The 18,544-nt window shown below is 46.3% G+C and overlaps 1 protein-coding gene across 1 annotated transcript in view; it reads right to left on the bottom strand.

Moving 5' to 3' along the window:
• Window positions 1–282: 282 nt before the first annotated feature.
• The window catches only part of poc1bl (POC1 centriolar protein homolog B (Chlamydomonas), like), a 60,900-nt gene continuing 42,638 nt past the window's right edge, over window positions 283–18,544 (bottom strand). Inside the window, exons 9-12 of the mRNA XM_063185965.1 lie at window positions 15,370–15,501; window positions 12,324–12,434; window positions 5,519–5,671; window positions 283–765 (exon numbers count right to left, since the gene is read on the bottom strand). Of these exons, the coding sequence (XP_063042035.1) occupies window positions 637–765; window positions 5,519–5,671; window positions 12,324–12,434; window positions 15,370–15,501 (525 nt within the window). The 3' untranslated portion in view covers window positions 283–636. The remainder of the gene's footprint in view (window positions 766–5,518; window positions 5,672–12,323; window positions 12,435–15,369; window positions 15,502–18,544) is intronic.

Genomic DNA, 18,544 nt, shown 5'->3' with positions numbered 1-18,544 from the left:
GGAGGAGAAGAAAAAAAAAATATTGGCACTTTTACTTCTGGTGTCCTCTTCAGAGTCACTAAGGCACGTACTATATAAGGCAAACATTCTGTATCCCGCTGTTACCACGGCAATGCAGAGGGCACAGCAGGGGGGCTCCCCATCCCATCACGCTCACTCTCAACACTCCATTATGGTAATTGCACTTAGGTCTCATGGAGCTAATACAGACACTCAGGCACACACACACACACACACACACACACACACACACACGCGCGCGCGCGCGCAGACACACACACACACGCAATCAGACACACACACACACACACACATACACACGCATATACACACACACAGGCATGCATGTACGCATCCACGCACGCACGCATGCACGCACACACACACTCATGCACACATCTACTGCATGGACACACATCTACGTGCACCGTAAGTGCCAAAAAAACACACACATGCACGCGTATGGGTACGCCTGCGAATGCGTACACACACATACAGGCACAGTGGCACAAACATACACACACACACACACACACACACACACACACACACACACACACACACACACACACACACACACACACACACACACACACACACGCGCGCACACACGCACGCACACACTGCCTTGTTCCCTTATTCAAACTTCCATCGCTGGTGCTTATCTCCTGGCGTGCATTTCCTCATCTGGATGTCCGGCCGGCCCTCGGCGTTGCGATACGTGGTGAGGCACAGGCCAGAATGGGGATGGTAGATGCTCCCGTCCTGCAGAACAGACGAGAGAGAGGGAGAGAGAGAGAGAGGGGGGAGAGAGAGAGGGAGAGAGAGAGACGAGAGAGGGGGGGGGGGATGAGAGCGAGAGATAGATTTAAAATGCCTTCATTAACACCATTCACCCATCATATATTAGCACAGTACAGTCACTGCCCAAAAACAGGCCCAACCCACCCCCTATATATTCATAATCAGTTCCCTGTTCTCCCCAACTCACACAACAAACCCCCCACACATGAAATGTTTGAAAGAGCGAGAAGGAGAGAGAGAGAGAGAGAGAGAGAGAGAGAGAGAGAGACAGACAGACAGACAGACAGACAGACAGACAGACAGACAGACAGACAGACAGACAGACAGACAGACAGACAGACCTTCAAAACTCCTTTATTGTGAACAGTTGTCACCACTTAAAACGTGTACTTTACATTACATGTATGTTGATCCTTCAATTCACCATACAGACAGACAGAGAGAGAAGAAAGTCTGGGGTGAGAAAGAGGGATCGATCGAGAGTGATGTAAGATGGAGAGTAAGGGAGGGAAAAGGTTGGGACAGACCGAGAGAAAGAGAGAGAGAGAGAGAGAGAGAGAGAGAGAAAGAGAGAGAGAGAGAGAGAGGGAGAGAGGGAGAGAGAAAGCAACAGAGCGAAAGGAAAGTTTGGGGTTGGAAAGAAGGACCGATCGAGAGTAATGTACGGTACGATAGAGAGAAAGGGAGGCAAAACGTGGGTAAGGAGACAGAGAGGTAGGGGGGGGGCAAAGAGATAGGAGAGGGAGAGAAAGAGAGATTTGGGGATGGAAGAGAGAGAGAGAGAGAGACCGAGATAAATAGAGGGATAAGGGAGGATAAGAGAGGGTAAGGGGCAAACGAGAGAGAGAGAGAGTGAGAGAGATAAAGAAAGAGATTTGGTGGTGGGAGAGAGACAGGGAGAGGTAGAGGGTAACGGAGGAGAAGAGGGTGCAGGGGGGAGAGAGAGAGATAGAGAGAGTTGGGGGTGGGAGAGCGATAAAGAAAGAAAAATAGATTTATTTAAGACAGAGCCAGGGGGCGGTTGAGGGTAACAGAGGATAAGAGGGTAAGGGGGCAGATAGAGAGGCAGATTAAGAAAGGGACAGACAGACACACATACCGAGAGAGAGAGAGAGACAGAGACAGAGAGAGAGAGAGAGAGAGAGAGAGAGAGAGAGAGAGAGAGAGAGAGAGAGAGAGAGAGAGAGAGACAGCAATCCTGTTACAAATAAGGCTTTCCCAGAAGGTGTTCAAGCTGTCTACTATTCACGTGGGGCAGCACAGACACAGCACAGCCAATGCCAATCCCAGACACAATGCCAGTAGCAGTGGCACACACTCGAATCACAAGTAGTGCAAGCACGCAGACTATTACTCTCACGGAAATTGACCATGGTTTTACTGTAGTAACCATGGTATGTCATGGTAACACTAAGTACTCTGAACCAACCATAGTATTTCTATGGCTTAGTAGTAATAGTATTACTATAGTATTACCATAGTATTACTTTGGCTTAGGTTGAAAACCATGGTTCCTGACTAACTATGGATCATGGTTATTCGTGGTTTTCATGTTTTTTTTTTCAGCATGGTGGGTAACACTTTATTTTAAGGATACATCTATTAGCACTAATACATGCAATGTGACTGTATAAGTAACTTGTAAGTAATGTACAAAGCAAAATCAAACATGTATGTTAGGCATGTATTCGCAAATGTCTTGTTCATGCACAATAAGGGATTTATTACCAATTTAACATTAGTAAGGACCTAGTAGGCCTTATCATTTGCTTTGTACATGCCTTACAAGTTACTTATGCAGGCATTACCATTGTATGTATTAGTGCTTATAGCTGTATCCCTAAAATAAAGTGTTAACGCATGGTTTGTGACTATGGCTTAACCATTGTCACAAAACATGGTCAAAAGACCATGGCTAATTGTGGGTTTCATGGTTACCCAACAAAAAAAAATCATGAAAGCTTGTGCGCAGCTGTTGTGTAATGGTTAGGGAGTTGGGTTGGACTGTAGATCACAGAGTTGCAGGTTCGAATCCCACCCTTAACTCTCCCGACACCTCCATCCATGACTGCTATGTCACAGGATACATCTACAGCTATTCATTATGTACTGTCCATAAACAACCCAAAACTACAGCTACTACAAATCTACAGGGACTGGGTCAAAGACGTCCAAAATGAAATTGACCTTCAGTGTAACGGATACATTCTGCTGACTGTAACTGTAAAAAACATGATTTTTAAATTGTTTCAAGTGAATGGATGACAGCCGAGGTTTTCATGATTTCACTGGGAAAAAAAATAATAAATAAAAAGAGTCATGATTTTTACAGTTACAGTCAACAGAAGGTATCCATTACACTGGGACAATTTCATTTTTTTTCTTTCTTTTTTTTCACTAGGACAATTTCATTTTGGACGTCTTTGACCCGACTACACATGAAAATTAGCCTCATGGCTATAATCTGGCTCAATGGTATGTTGTGTACTGTCCCTGTTAAATAAGCAATATTGAAATGAAAACATAGACCATATTAAACAATATTGAAATGAAAACATAGACCATATTAAACAATATTGAAATGAAAACATAGATCATAAACAACATTGAAATGAAAACATAGACCATAGACTATAGAGCCACCTTTCTGAATCCCAAGAGTTGAAGGGCACAAATGTGCTGTCCTGTGGGCAGTGTGTGTGTGTGTGTGTGTGTGTGTGTGTGTGTGTGTGTGTGTGTGTGTGTGTGTGTGTGTGTGTGTGTGTGTGTGTGTGTGTGTGTGTGTGTGTGTGTGTGTGTGTGTGTGCAAGTCCGTGCATGTGTGCGTGTGTTTGTGTATACATATACAGTGAGTCCAATATGTATTTGATCCCTTGCTGATTTTGTTGGTTTGCCTACTAACAAAGACATGATCAGTCAATAAATGCTATGATAATATGTATTCTAATATGGAGAGACAGAATATCAAAAAGAAAATCCAGAAATTAACTTAAGAGAATATATATTAATTTATTTCCATTTCATCGAGCAAAATAAGTATTTGATCCCCTGCCAACTGATTACAGTTCCGGGCCCACAGACCAGATGGGCACTTCTCATCAACTTGTCATCTGAATTAAAGACACCTGTACATACTAACATGCATAAAAGACACATTGAATGAGCAGAATCAGTCCATAGTATGAGTGAATCAGTCACACTCCAACCTACCCAGCATGGGAAAGACCAAAAAGCGTTCAAATGATATCAGGGACAAGATTTTAGACCTGAAAAATTATTAAATGGGCTGCAAAGCCAAAAGAAAGAGACTGGGTATTAATGACCCAGCTGTTGATGCATTTCTTCCAAAATGTGAGGAATACAAAATGACTATCCATCAGCCTGTGTGGGGCTCTATACAATATTTGACCTTTTGTAGGGATTTGATAATCATGAGAACAGAAAGAAAGCACCCTAGACCTGTACGGGATGAACTAGGCAATGATATCAAAGCTACTGGGACCAAAATCACTGAGAAAACTACTGGTAGCACTTAATGCCACAGAGTTTTAAAATCCTGTAGTGCACACATGGTACCTCTACTTCAGAAGGAACCTGTGCAGTCCCACCTGAGGTTTGCCAACGGACATCAGACTGCTTTAGGATATGATAAGAAGTTGCTGTTGTCAGATGAAACCAAAACCAAGCTGTTTGGCATTAACACAATTCAATGTGTTTTGAGAAAGAGTACTGCTGTCTATGATCCCAAGAATACCCTCCTCACCATCATGCACGAAAGTGGTATCATTATGGTTTGAGGGTGTTTGTTTGGCCAAGGCACAGGACAACTTCACATCGTCAACAAATGGATGGAGGGAGACATGTAATGTGCAATCCTGAGTGCAAACTTCCTTCCCTCCACCACCACACTGAAGGGTGGGCCATTTTTGCATCTCCCCACATGACTATAATACACAACATACAGTCAAAGCAACGAAGGAGTCGCTCAATAAGAAGCATGTTAAAGTCGTGAAGTGGCCTAGACAGTCTCCAAATATTAATCCTACAGTAATTCTATGGAGAGGACTTAACCTCCCATTTGCCAAGATACAGCCACAAACTATTCATGTTTTAGAGATAATCTGCTAAGAAAAAATGTATACTATATGCACAAACATTGTCATCAACTAAAAGAAGCATCTGACCTCAGTGCTAGACAACTAGGGCTTTGCCACAAAGCACTTTATCTTCTTTAGCTAGAGGGGTCAAATACTTATTTGCCTAAATTAAATACAAATAAATTAAAATATATTATTTTAAGATATTTTCTGGAATTTCTTTTTGATATTCTGTCTCTCCATGTTTGAATACATATTATCATAAATGTATAGACTGATCATGTCTTTATTAATGGGCAAACCGGCAAAATCAGCAAGGGATCAAATACATATTGAACTCACTGTATGTATGTGTGTGTGTGTGTGTTTGTGTATACATATATGTATGTGTGTGTGTGTGTGTGTGTGTGTGTGTGTGTGTGTGTGTGTGTGTGTGTGTGTGTGTGTGTGTGTGTGTGTGTGTGTGTGTGTGTGTGTACATGTGTGCGTGTGTTTGTGTATACATATATGTATGTGTGTGTGTGTGTGTGTGTGTGTGTGTGTGTGTGTGTGTGTGTGTGTGTGTGTGTGTGTGTGTGTGTGTGTGTGTGTGTGTTTGTGTGTGTGACAAAACTCACCTCTCTGAACTCCCAGAGGACGTTAGGGGGTACCGGGGCTGCGTCGTGTGCGCAGTGCCTCATGCCGATGTAGTTCTGGCCCACGGGCACCTCGGCACACAGCTCCGTCACCGAGTTGAAGCGCACCTCCTTCTTGGACGTGTACTCAAAGTACTGCAGGGGGAGCAGAGAATACCAGAGAATGTTTATTTAGTTTGTTTTTGTGACTATGGAGGAACAACCTGCTGCATCATAGTTGACCTGCATCATGTAGAGGGGCATTGAGAAGGATACAGCTGAGGAGGGGGCGGGGGGGGGGTGTCAGTTGAGCAGAGAATACGAGAGAATTACAGGTCAGTGACCTAAAGTGACCGTGAATGAGTCAAAGGTATCAACGACCGTAACGGAGTCAATAAAGTAACAAAACTAAGAATTGTGTGCTTGATTCAAGGTATTGTGTTTTTTGTTTGTTCATTTGATTTCCTGTCATTTGAGACATCACAAGATGGAAAAGGCTAAGGTAGTGTTTCTCAACAGGGGCTCTAGAGCCCCTTAGGGGGGGCACTAGGGGGGTGTAGAGGGGCGTTGAGAAGGATACAGCTGAGGAGGGGGCGGGGTGTCAGTTGCAATTCAAGTGCATTCCTCTATTCTATTCGTTTAATACTAAGTGGGCCATTGGCAGGCTTATGATGAGGTCAAGGGGGCATTGGGAGACTTATGATAAAGGTCCAGGGCCCGGGGGCGTTTGTTCAAAAAGGTTGGGAACCACCACGGTCACTGTGCAGGGGAGGTACTGTTAACACCAGGCTGTCTCTCGTGTTAAGTAACCCAAAGATGCGGCCGAAGATAATCGGGGGCTGAGCTGCCTTTCTCTAAACGCAGACGAAGCGTGCCGGTCACAATGGCCCGCACAATTACAGGAAACTGAGACCAGACAGTAGAGTAAAGCGCGGCGCACACATTAAGGTATTATCCTGCTCACTGTCACCGCTAATGTCCTTAACTACACACTACACACTAACACCACTGTGGCCACTGCCATGGAGCAGATTGGCAGGGCTGACCTGTCTGTCTGTCTGTCTGTCTGTCTGTCTGTCTGTCTGTCTGTCTGTCTGTCTGTCTGTCTGTCTGTCTGTCTGTCTGCCTGCCAGTCCGTCTATCTGTCTGCCAGTCTATGTGTCTGCCATTCTGTGTGTCTTTGTAAGCGAGTGTCTGTTGGTTTGTCTGTCAGTCTGTCTGTGTGTCTGCATGGCACTTGAACTTTCTGTCACTATGGAGAACTCTGTCTGTCTGTCTGTCTGTCTGTCTGTCTGTCTGTCTGTCTGTGTTTCCTTTTGTCTGGCAGTCTGTGTGCCTGTCTATCTCTCTGGCAGTCTGTGTGCCTGTCAGTCTCTCTGTCTGTCTGTCTGCGTGTCTACCAGTCTGTGTGTTTGTCTGCCGGTCTATATATTTCTCTGTCTACCTGTCTGTGTATGTCTGTGTATTTGTCTGTCAGTCTGTGTGTCTGTCTGTTTGTCTGCCAATCTGTGTCTCTGTGTGTCTGTCTGTGAAGAGTCTGCCTGTCTGCATGTGCGCATGTCTGTCTGTGTATCTACAGTATCTGTGTGTACCTCTATGTGTGCCTGTTTGTCTTTCTGTCTGTCTGTCTGTCTGTCTGTCTATCTCTCTGGCCTGTCTGTCTGTGTGTGTGTTAGCTTGTCTGTGTTTCTGCATGCCACCGGGGCACAAAACCAAGTCATCAACTTCCTTTGTCCCTATTATGTGTGTGTCAGTATGTCTGTCCGCGTGTCTTCCAGTCTGCGTGTCTGTCTGTTTCTCTGTCTACCAGTCTGTCTGTTTGTCTGTGTATTTGTCTGCCAATCTGTGTGTCTGTCTGTGAAGAGTCTGCCTGTCTGCATGTGCACATGTCTGTATGTATCTACAGTATCTGTGTGCATCTCTATGTGTCTGTTTGTCTGTCTGTCTGTCTGTCTGGCAGTCTTTATGTCTGTCAGTCTGTCTGCGTGTCTGCATGCCATTGGAGCACAAAACCAGGTAATCAACTTCCTTTGTCCCTATTATGTGTGTGTCAGTATGTCTGTCTGTGTGTCTGCCAGTCTGTGTGTCTGTCTGCTGGTCTATTTATTTCTCTGTCTACCTGTCTGTGTCTGTCTGTGTATTTGTCTGTCAGTCTGTGTGTCTGTTTGTATGTCTGTGTATCTGTCTGCCAGTCTGTGTGTCTGTTTGTATGTCTGTTTATTTGTCTGCCTGTCTGTATGTGCGCATGTCTGTCTGTGTATCTACTGGTATGTGTGTGTATTTCTGTGTGCCTGTTTGTCTTTCTGTGTGTCTGTGTGTCTGTCTGTCTGTCTGTCTGTCTGTCTGTGTGTGTGTGTGTGTGTGTGTGTGTGTGTGTGTGTGTGTGTGTGTGTGTGTGTGTGTGTGTGTGTGTGTGTTAGCTTGTCTGTGTGTCTGCATGCCACCAGAGCACAAAACCAGGTGATCAACTTCCTTTGTCACTATCATGAGTGTCTTTCTCTCTGCGTGTCTGCCAGTCTGTGGGTTTGTCTGCTGGTCTATCTACAGGCAGTTCTCTGTCTACCAGTCTGTCTGTCTGTCTGTCTGTCTGTGTATCTACTGTATGTGTGTGTATCTCTATGTGTGCCTGTTTGTCAGTCTGTCTGTCTGTGTGTCTGTCAGCTTGTCTATGTGTCTGCATGCCATTGGAGCACAACACCAGGTAATCAATCTCCACAGTCCGAGGTCTGCCTGCCCTCTCTGCTCCTGCTCCTGCTCCTGCTCTGTCTCGGCACGGCAGTACAGGTCTCATGCATCTTTCAGACGGAGGCCAATGGGCCAATGGGGGCCGTCTCTATTAAAAGGCCAGAGAGTGTGGCCTCTGTGGCTCACCCTTATTTACCCGGCCCCATTCCATTCATCATCCTGCCTGCCTGTCATTTATCATCTGCAGGGAAGCCGACAGGGGGGGGGGGACAAAGGGGACGGCTGTCCCGGGCCCTGCTGGGACGGAGGGGGCCCAGAATTGGGTTCTCATTACATTGCATGTGTTGGGTGGGGGGCCCTTTCAGATAAATATCGGCCTCATTCCATTCATCATCCTGCCTGCCTAGTAATTTATCATCTGGCCTGCTACTGCCTGTCTGTCTGACTGCCTCTATGGGCTTCGGACAGCTTCTTCCCTCAATGTATCAGACTGTTGAATACAAAATCACCAACATAGGAAGAAATCCACTCATCACATCTCCCCTTTCTCCAACCTGCCATTTTTTCAACGTTTTAAATATATATTTTTTCTTTTTTAACATTCTTTTTAACCTTTTTTGGGACTCCCAGAGCAGGGAAGCTTTTCATTGTATATATATGTTTCATATATATACACATGACAAATAAAATATCTTGTATCTTGTATCTTGTATCTTGGTTAACTCTCACGGAGGGAGGGCAGAGCAACGGTAGGCTCTGATGTCAGTGTTGCCAGATGTATCTGATCAATTCCCACCAAACCGCCAAAAGGCGCTAAATTCCATATGCAAAAAAAATCAACTGTTCACTGGGGAATGTTGATCATGGAGGAGTGCTGCTTCACTTTTGTCTCTTTAGCAGGTGCTCTTTGGCTCAAGGAGATAAAGTTTCTTAAATTATGGGCAGACTTAGCTCCAGTTGTGGCTGTTGATAAGGTCTACCAAAGATTCCAAGGCACACTGCTGGTGAAGTTAAAAAGCCTTTAATTAAACGGGCTGACGCGTTGCGACTACTGTCTTCTTCAGAGCCTGCTAAATTCCAGCCAATTTCAACAAAATGCATTGATTTCTATGGGCACAATACTGCAGAAAAAAAACGCCAAATGGCCAATTTTTCCTGTTTTTACCCGCAGACGGCCAGCTCAAGTAGCCCATTTGGGCGGGTAACCGCCCAATCTGGCAACACTGTCTGGTGTCCTGTGAGCGCACCTTCTAGACGGGCCTTTTGTTAGGGGCAGGGGGTAAAGTTCCTCCTACCCAGGTGAGGAGCTATGGTGGGGGCTTTTTTTTTCGTTTATAAACACGGTGTTGTGAGAAGGGGCAAGACACTGGCTGCCAACCACGTGAGCAAATTTTTTGACCGACAGCGGTTTCCAACAATCAGAGGTTGAGTTGTGCGCAGCCAGGGGGAAACACAAATTTAGAACACATGAATAGGGGGGCGAGGGGGGCATTTGACCCTGGGATCCAGAGCCCGGCTGTATGGGTGGTGGGGGCCCTTATCTTGACCTTGGCAGGCCATATGGAGGTCCCCGTCAGTGTTGTTGTGCCCTGGGGCCCTGTGTGCATTCACTGCTCGTACAGTACCTATGATATACGATCACAATGTATATTTTCCCATGTCACCAAATATTGACAAAAGAAAGAAAAAAAAGAAAAAAAATGTACCATCATTCTTCCCTCCCTCATGCAGACCATCTTTTACTTTTTGTCTCAAGCCACATTATTCTGATCAATCATTTTGATTTTCCTACTCCTTTTTTTGGGGGGAGGGGGGGCTTTACAAGCTTTTATTGTTTTTTTCTCAGACAGGACAGTGAAGTAGAGACAGGAAGCGAGTTGGGAGAGAGAGACAGGGAAGGGCCGACAAATGACCCGTGCCGGTAATCGAACCCGGGTGCGGATTTCCCTCCTTCACGTACCGTAGCAGTTCAATATTTCTTTTTTGACGGACATCTAATACGATATGCCAAATCCATGCGTCATTGTCAACAACATCCATACCAAAGTGGACACAACACGTCACGTCGACATTGACACTCATCTCATCCATCTCATCTCTCTCCTCCCTCCCAACATGGCACCATTAAAAATACAACACGTACAGGCCTTGTGTTCATGAAGCCACGAAAACAGACACAAGACAGACATGCGGCGAAACGAAGAGCCTGGAGAGGAGAGGAGGTGCTAAAAATAAAAGAGAAGTGACTCCGAAAGTGACTGATTGCCTCGTTACGGTGATGGCAGAGCAGCGGTACATTAGCTGATGATGATGACGACCAGGGGCGGAGCTACAGGGAGGGCGAGCAGGGCACTTGCCCCTGGGCCCAGGGCCCTCCCGTATTGATGGTGGGGGCCCTATTGTGAGCTTGGTAAGCTGTATAGGGGGCCCTATAAGTGTCTTGCCCTGGGGCCTTGTGTGCAATTGTTCTGCCACTGATGATGATGATGATGATGCTGATGCACTGTCACCCTGCCTCAGTCTCAGGAGAGAGAGAGGGGGGGTGCCTGTCACGTCTATTGTTATCATCATATGCATTATATAACACACCGCTGAGATGCAGCTCATTTGCGGTAGTAACTCAATACCGCTGACATTTACAGATGCGCTCCCTCTATCTCACACATGTGCATGACGTGCAGACACATACACATACACATACACATACACATACACATACACGGACACACAGACGCACACACATGTCATGCATGCATACCAACACCTAAAACACACACACAAACACAGCCCAGCATGCATATGGGCCATGACACCACAGGGCAGTCATGGGTGAGCAGGGCAGTCATGGGTGAGCGGTTAGGGCGTCAGACTTGCATCCCAGAGGTTGCCGGTTCGACTCCCGACCCGCCAGGTTGGTGGGGGGAGTAATCAACCAGTGCTCTCCCCCATCCTCCTCCATGACTGAGGTACCCTGAGCATGGTACCGTCCCACCGCACTGCTCCCCATGGGGCGCCACTGAGGGCTGCCCCCTTGCACGGGTGAGGCATAAATGCAATTTCGTTGTGTGCAGTGTTCACTTGTGTGCTGTGGAGTGCTGTGTCACAATGACAATGGGAGTTGGAGTTCAAATATACACACACCTGTATTCACATTCACATTCACATTCACATTCACATTCACACTCTCTCTCTCTCTCTCTCTCTCTCTCTCTCTCTCTCAATTCAATTCAATTCATAGAAGCTTTATTAGCATGACAAAAAATATTTTGTATTGCCAAAGCATTGGTTGAAGACACATTGGTAATGATAATACGTGTTAAAACAAACACACAAATGAATGCTTGCAATTGCATTGATATTCTCTCTCTCTCTCTCTCTCTCTCTCTCTCTCTCTCTCTCTCTCTCTCTCTCTCTCTCTCTCTCTCTCTCTCTCTCTCTCTCTCTCTCTCTCTCTCTCTCTCTCTCTCTGTCCCCTATTCCACCTCCAGCTGTTGTAAATCCCTGAGGTACAGTACTGTAGCGGTGTGGTGTAAAGGGAGCTGGCGTGGTGGAGAATAACAATCATGGTGTAGTGGGGGAAATACAGGAGCAGCAGGAGGAGTGGAGGAGGATGGAGGAGGGGGGTGATGGGGGGGGGTGGTAGACTCAGGGTGGGGGGTGATGGGGTAGAGGGTGAGGAGGAGGGGGGCGATGGGGGTAATGGGGGTGGGGAGTGGTGGAGATGATAGGGGTGATGGGGGTAGAGGGTGATGGAGGAGGGGGAGTGATGGAGGGGGGGGTGACGGAGGAGGGGGGGTGATGGGGGGGATATAGGATGGGGGTGATGGCGTGGGCAGTGGTGGGGTAGAGGGTGATAGGGTAGAGGGTGATGGAGGAGAGGGGTGATGGAGGTGATTGGGGAATAGTTTACCTGATTTCCACCTTGGCCATGGGGGTGGGGAGTGGTGCAGGAGGGGGGTGATAGGGGATATGGGGGTGGGGGGTGATGGGGGTGGGGAGTGGTGGAGGAGGAGGGTGATGGGGTAGAGGGTGATGGGGGTGGGGGGTGATGGAGGTAGATGGTGATTGGGGTGGGGAGTGTTGCAGGAGGGGGCTGATGGAGGTGATTGGGGGAATAGTTTACCTGATTGCCACCTTGGCCGTGGCAGCCAAACAAGGCCAGGTGTGCCCCCGTGGGGCTGTGCTCTGGGGCGTTGTAGTCCAGACACTCAGAGCGGATCCCCTCACTGCGCACCTGAGAGGACAGAAGAAGACATTACGTAAGGGTTAACGTTCGGCGAGTAGGTCGCTACCGTGGAATAGCAGCACGACAGAGAGAATCTTTAGACCCCGACGCGGAGCGGTGTTCTCTCACCGCTAGGCAACAGCTAGGTAGCCAGGACAACAGGTGTTGTCTATCACAGCAGCTGATTAGAGTCTTGTTGAAAAGTCGCTTTAGCAGTGAAAAGTCTTGTTGCCATTGACAGCGGTCTGTTATAGACCAACCCGTCCGTTATCGAAAAATAACAGACGTGCGAACGTTGGGGAGCCCCGTTGAAATGAATGGAGCATTCGACCGATGACGTCACAACCATATAATAATTAACGTTACATTAAGCAGGGGGCGCTGTGGCGCAGCGCGCTAAGCCCCCCACATTTGGGCTTGCATGCCCACGGGGACCCCTGTTTGAGTCCGGCCGGGGTCATTTCCCAATGCCACCCCGTCTCTCTGTCCCGCTCTCTTCCTGTCACCATCTCAGACTGTCCTATCAAATAAAGGCATAAAAGCCTTTACAAACATTACATTTAGCAGACACTTCAGTTACAAGTGACTTGAAAATTATAGAAGAAGCACAACACTGCTACAATTACGGTCAAGGTTTTAATGTGAAAGCTGACGTTTCGGTCAGTCAGACCTTCATCAGAGATGTCAGCTTTCAAATTAAAACCTTGACCGTAATTGTAGCAGTGTTGCGCTTCTTCTATGATTTTCAAGTGATTTCCATTAAGATAGCTGCACCTGCACACAAAGATTCAAGGTGTGCAGGCCACCTCCTCCATTCTAGTAAAAGTGACTTACAATAACTATGGATCATCCATATAATCCATAGCATACAACATTTGCAAATACAAAGTGCACAGGACTAATATAGAGAAAAATAAATGCATATGCCAATTAAGGTGAGTGTTTTTATTATTTTACTGTTCAGTGTATTAGAGCAAAGTTAACTGCAAGTGAAGACTGAAGAAGGAGAGGGAGGGAAAAAATGAAGACAAATACGCAAAGAATGAACAACATGGCATTACAGCAACAGACCTCTGGACTGATGTTTTGCCTTGGCACACGATTTTCCATTATTCTCTACTTGGAATAAGGAACGTACACAGTTAAAAAAAAGGAATGCTAACTCAACACGTGGAGTCAATTTAACATCTTTCTGAGTGTACAGTATTTGGTCACAGAGTACTCTTGAATTAACTACTTGAATTAACACTGCATCTTTACACTGTGTACAGTATCTGTGAGGATTTATCCAGGTCAAAGGCATTAGTCAAAGGAGTTTGGTTATGGGCGACTGGACTTGTTTTTTGCAGCTTGAAAAGGTTTTGTCAGTCTGGAATTTAACTCTGGACCTATTTGGCCAACATTTTGTTCAAGCAATTTCATACTTTGGACAATATTAGTCTTTACTGCACATTGTGTGTGTGTGTGTGTGTGTGTGTGTGTGTGTGTGTGTGTGTGTGTGTGTGTGTGTGTGTGTGTGTATGCGTGCGTGCGTGCGTAGTGTGTGCATTGGAGACTGGTCAAATTTCAATCTTCTGTGTTAACCCTGTTACATATATTTTTGACAATAGAGTACACTTCGAGTTTGACGTAGACTTTAATGTATGACCGATGACTAAATGGAACGTCTTCAAGTGACAAAAAAGTCCAGTCGATTAAGACTTGAGTCTTTTGACCACAAAGACCATAAATTGGGCATGACTTATTTCGTATTTGTGCTTTTCAAGCCTCATAGGAGTGTGTGTGCGTGTGTTCTGTGTAGCTGTAGAGTAAGATAAGCTGAACAGAGGGGATGTAGTAGGCCTGTGATGGAGTGACCATCACTAGGGTTGTGGGTGTGTTCTGACTGAAATGCTGATCAGTCTGGCTCATGGGTGTAGCGGTCAGAGCCCCAGTTTACTACCCCAGAAGGTCTGGGTTCGAGTCCCGGCTGGGCAACTCTACTCCCCTTCGCTACAAGGCCCCATTGTATTCCTTCCTGTCCTCCACTCTTTTTTGCTTTTTTTTTGGGGGGGGGGGGGTTTTTTACCCCTGCTGGACTCGAACCGGGGTCCCCGTGGGCATGCAAGCCCAAACGTGGGGGGCTTAGCGCGCTGCGGAAAAGTCACCATATACGCAGCTTCGAACTCGTGTCTCTGGGGTACAAAATATGCATTTCCACCACCATGCCAAAGAGCCATGCTCATCATTCCCATGTTAATTAGACCACGCCCACTCACAGGCCTAGCGATGGGCTACTCATCATAGCCTCCAGTCTAAAACAATCCCATATGGCCCAAGATTGAATATGTGTTGACGACTGACAATTTTATCCAAAGTGAGTGACTTACAGTGAATTGAAAACAGGGACAGTCCCCAAGGACAAACATGAGGTCAGGGACAATTCTTCCGCCTCCAAAACACATAGCTTGCATTTCTAAACTCAAGCGCTTTTTAAACCCGTTATGGAAATGTGACTTTTTTTTTACTATTTTCGGGCTACATATGGACACATACCAGGTTACATTACACATCCATTTAAGGGAAGTGTTTCAGATTTTAACTCTTAGCTTGGTAAAGGAAGGTAAAGGCAGAAAAACAAAGCAATGTAACGATTTTCCATAGAAAGACAACTGAATATTTCGAATGCGTGTCAGAGGAAAACATCTCTGTAGTATAAATGGCCCCACTACAGCAGGCCACAGTTGTGCCCACTTGGCCCTGCCATGGCCTAACGATAGGGCACTTGTCTGCCATGCGGCCAACCAAGGTTCGATTCCCGACTCGGGTCATTTGCCGACTCCCCCCCCCCTCTCTCTCTCCCCCTTCACTTCCTGTTGAACTCTCATACTATCGTGTCATCAAAAAAAGTCAAGAAAAAGACCCCAGAAATATCTTTAAAAAAAAAAAAGTTGTGCCAACTTACCGCTCCGTGCCAGCCTTCTCTGTCCTCGGGCACGTGGAGCTCGGGGTAGACGTTCTTCAGGTACCAGTCGAAGCTCTGGCACTGCAGCCGCTCTCTCAGAAGAACCCGCTCCTGAATGTCCCCGTAAGACTCCTAAGGAAACGAGACATAGGACAACAGTGAATTAAAAAAACACATAAAAAACAATAACCTCATAATGCAGGCCGTGCCTCCTGTGGCACGCTGTAATAGTCATTGAAAAGTTAACTACCATAGTACTAGTGGTGTCAACAATGATCGATTCGGCGATGCAATCCAATGCGGGGCATGGACGATCCAGAATCGATCCGGCAAGTTCCAGAATCGATCCGGCAATTTTTTTAAGTTTCAATTACTTCCATGGATATTTCGGGAGCAAATGAATGTTAAATTAAATAAAAGCACTTCAAAACATTGCAAGACTGATACAGACTGATACAGAAAACAGCCAATAAATTGTTGCTCAGTATCTGACTTCTTGCCTCATCATGACTGATTTAACATTTGCTTTGCTTTCAGTAGAAATTTAATGCATTGCAATGCATTGTAGAATTGAATCGGATCGGATCGGATCACATAGAATCGAATCGAATCAAATCGAATCGCTACCTCCCGAATCGTGATCGAATCGGATCGTGAAGGCAGTGCCAATCCACACCACTACATAGTACTAGACTACTATGACATTACACAGGGCCTTTAGTAATGTACTATGACTTGATCATTGCCATTCTGGTAACAGTAAATTTATAACGCCTTTATAATGTCTTATCAAGTTAAGAGTACACAGACACACACGCACACACAGTATGTCACTGGCCTGTCTCAAAAGTCTGCAGGTGTCTGCAAAGACTCAGCTTCATAAAAACACATGCGGTACTCGTATCATAGTCCAAAAACATTGTCCTTCCAAAGTTCAATCTTCTCGAAGCATCATTCTTCTGTTCCGTCCTTCCAGTAAGCTCTGCCTACCATGTGTGACCTTTCTGAGTGCGGCGGGCTGTTACGAAACGACTGAAGGGGTAATGAAGAGGCATAATGAACTCTCCTTAAATGCCAATAAGGTGCCATTTATCTGATGTAAACTAATGATGGGCACAATGGCGGTGATCAGGTGTCGGCCTTGTCCCCTTGTCCCCGGTGTTGGCAGCACAGGCATGCCATCAGGATGGAAGTCCTCAGGGTGGGACAAATGGGTCAGTTGTCCCGGGTCCAGAGAGAGAGAGGGGCCCAAGGGGGAATTGGGGAAATTGGGACCCTATTGCATTGCATTGAGTGGGAGCGAGCTTTCAGATGACTTTGTCCTCCTGGGCCCAGCCAAAGCTGTCAGCGACCCTACCTTTGTCCCTGGTCTTGGCAGCAGCGGCATGCCAGCGACTGGCGCGACGGTGTTATTCTCATTAGTTTCATACCACGCCGGTCCAACTTGGCACATTTCTACCGCACCTGCCTTTCATGAGCTAATTTATTGTTTGATCAAAGATCCCTGACGACAGTATTATGAATTATGTAATCATTTTTTTTCTTCCTTTCTTTCTATTCATTCAGCGTAGCGATAATAGAGTTGCATGCATCTTTTATGCTACCGCTAACATGAGTAACGTGAGACGTCTGGTGCTTGCCCCACTTACAGCTCCATCTCCGGTCGGACAATCTCTCACAAATACCGCTACGCCGCGCGGCAACCTCCAAAACTCTCCGAGCACCGAGTCCGAGCACACACACACACTGTGAGTCGAGTTTCTGGTGCCACTCTGCTGTAATTCCCTCGTTTCATCACTTGGAATATGGTATCGCTTTGTGATTTTTCTGTGCACAAAGGCCTTCTCTGATGTACAGGTGTCTCAAGCCGCCATCGGAGCGTAACCATATCTCCTTGACTGGGGCCAGGGCCACATATAAAAGTGTGTCCTGTGTCCTGTGAGCTATCTTGGCAAACCTCCTCGCTGCGGAGCACTGTTGATCTTTATCAAGACATATTACTATCAATTCTGTTTAAAACCATGTCGACATCAACAGGCGATCACTGCATAATTACACTTACGTACATAGAAAGGAGAGCGGTGAAAGACCACTTGATTGCACATCAATCATCGTTCTGTTAAAGTTAACCTGTGTGGTCGGTTTCACTACTAGGCCCTGCATACATGAGATGGGATTTCTGCCCGCAGCAATAACCTACTCCCTGTAGACATACAAACTGGCTTGAATGTGTTCTGCCAGATATGCCCGTTCTGCCTATGCAATTACCACAGGTGAGTGGCTACGCAAATTATCCCATCTACATGAATGAAGATGCATGCTAAATGGTTAGCAACAGGCTCAGTGAATTGGCGGGAAGGACTTTAACTCTCTGAACCAAGATAGCCACCGGCAGTGGTGGAGTAATTGCACACAGGGCCCCAGGGCAATACACTGATAGGGCCCTTCAAACAACTTGCCATGGTCCCAGTAGGGTACCCACCAACAATACAGGAGGGCCCTGGGAGCAGGGGCAAATGTCCTGCTTGTCCCCCCTATAGCTCCGGCCCTGGCCAACGGTCTTTTCATTGCTACCCCACCAGATGCAGGACGTGGGGAGGTTTAGCAGGGGCAGCCAAACTGGCTTGAGAAATGAAAAGCCCTGCCAGTTACCCCAGATGCACCTTACACAGGTGAGTGGCTTCGCTAATTACCCCATCTACCTGAATGAAGATGTATGCTAGTTGAGGCAGAGGCGGATCTAGCCATTTCGGGGCCCTAGGCGAAATATAAACATGGGGCCCTCCAAACGTCATTGGATAGACATGAAATTCTGTGTTATTAAAATGTTTTGTCTCATTTATATGCATAGGTATCTTCGATTACTTTACATAATTCACAGAAGATTAAGATTAAGATTAAGATTAAGACTACTTTTTTGTGTGTTTACTGTGACTAGTGTGACAGTTGGGGCCCTTATGGAGGACAGATTTTTGTCGGGCCCCAGGCTAGGGCTAGGTTTACCTAATGGAAAACCCGCCTCTGAGTTGGGGGCGACAGGTTCAGTGAACTGGCTGGTTTCATAGGGAACACATTTTGTTTTGGTCTGGGGCTCTTTTTTGGCGTTATCCCTCTTGATGTTCAGATGCATGTTCAGTATCCTAAAATAAAATGTGTATATGTGCATATGTAATGC

This window comes from Engraulis encrasicolus, chromosome 20 (genome assembly GCF_034702125.1).
Source record: "Engraulis encrasicolus isolate BLACKSEA-1 chromosome 20, IST_EnEncr_1.0, whole genome shotgun sequence".
NCBI classification, from domain to species: Eukaryota; Metazoa; Chordata; class Actinopteri; order Clupeiformes; family Engraulidae; genus Engraulis; species Engraulis encrasicolus.
Note: the sequence above shows the minus strand (reverse complement) of the source record. Positions and strands in the feature narration are given on the sequence as shown.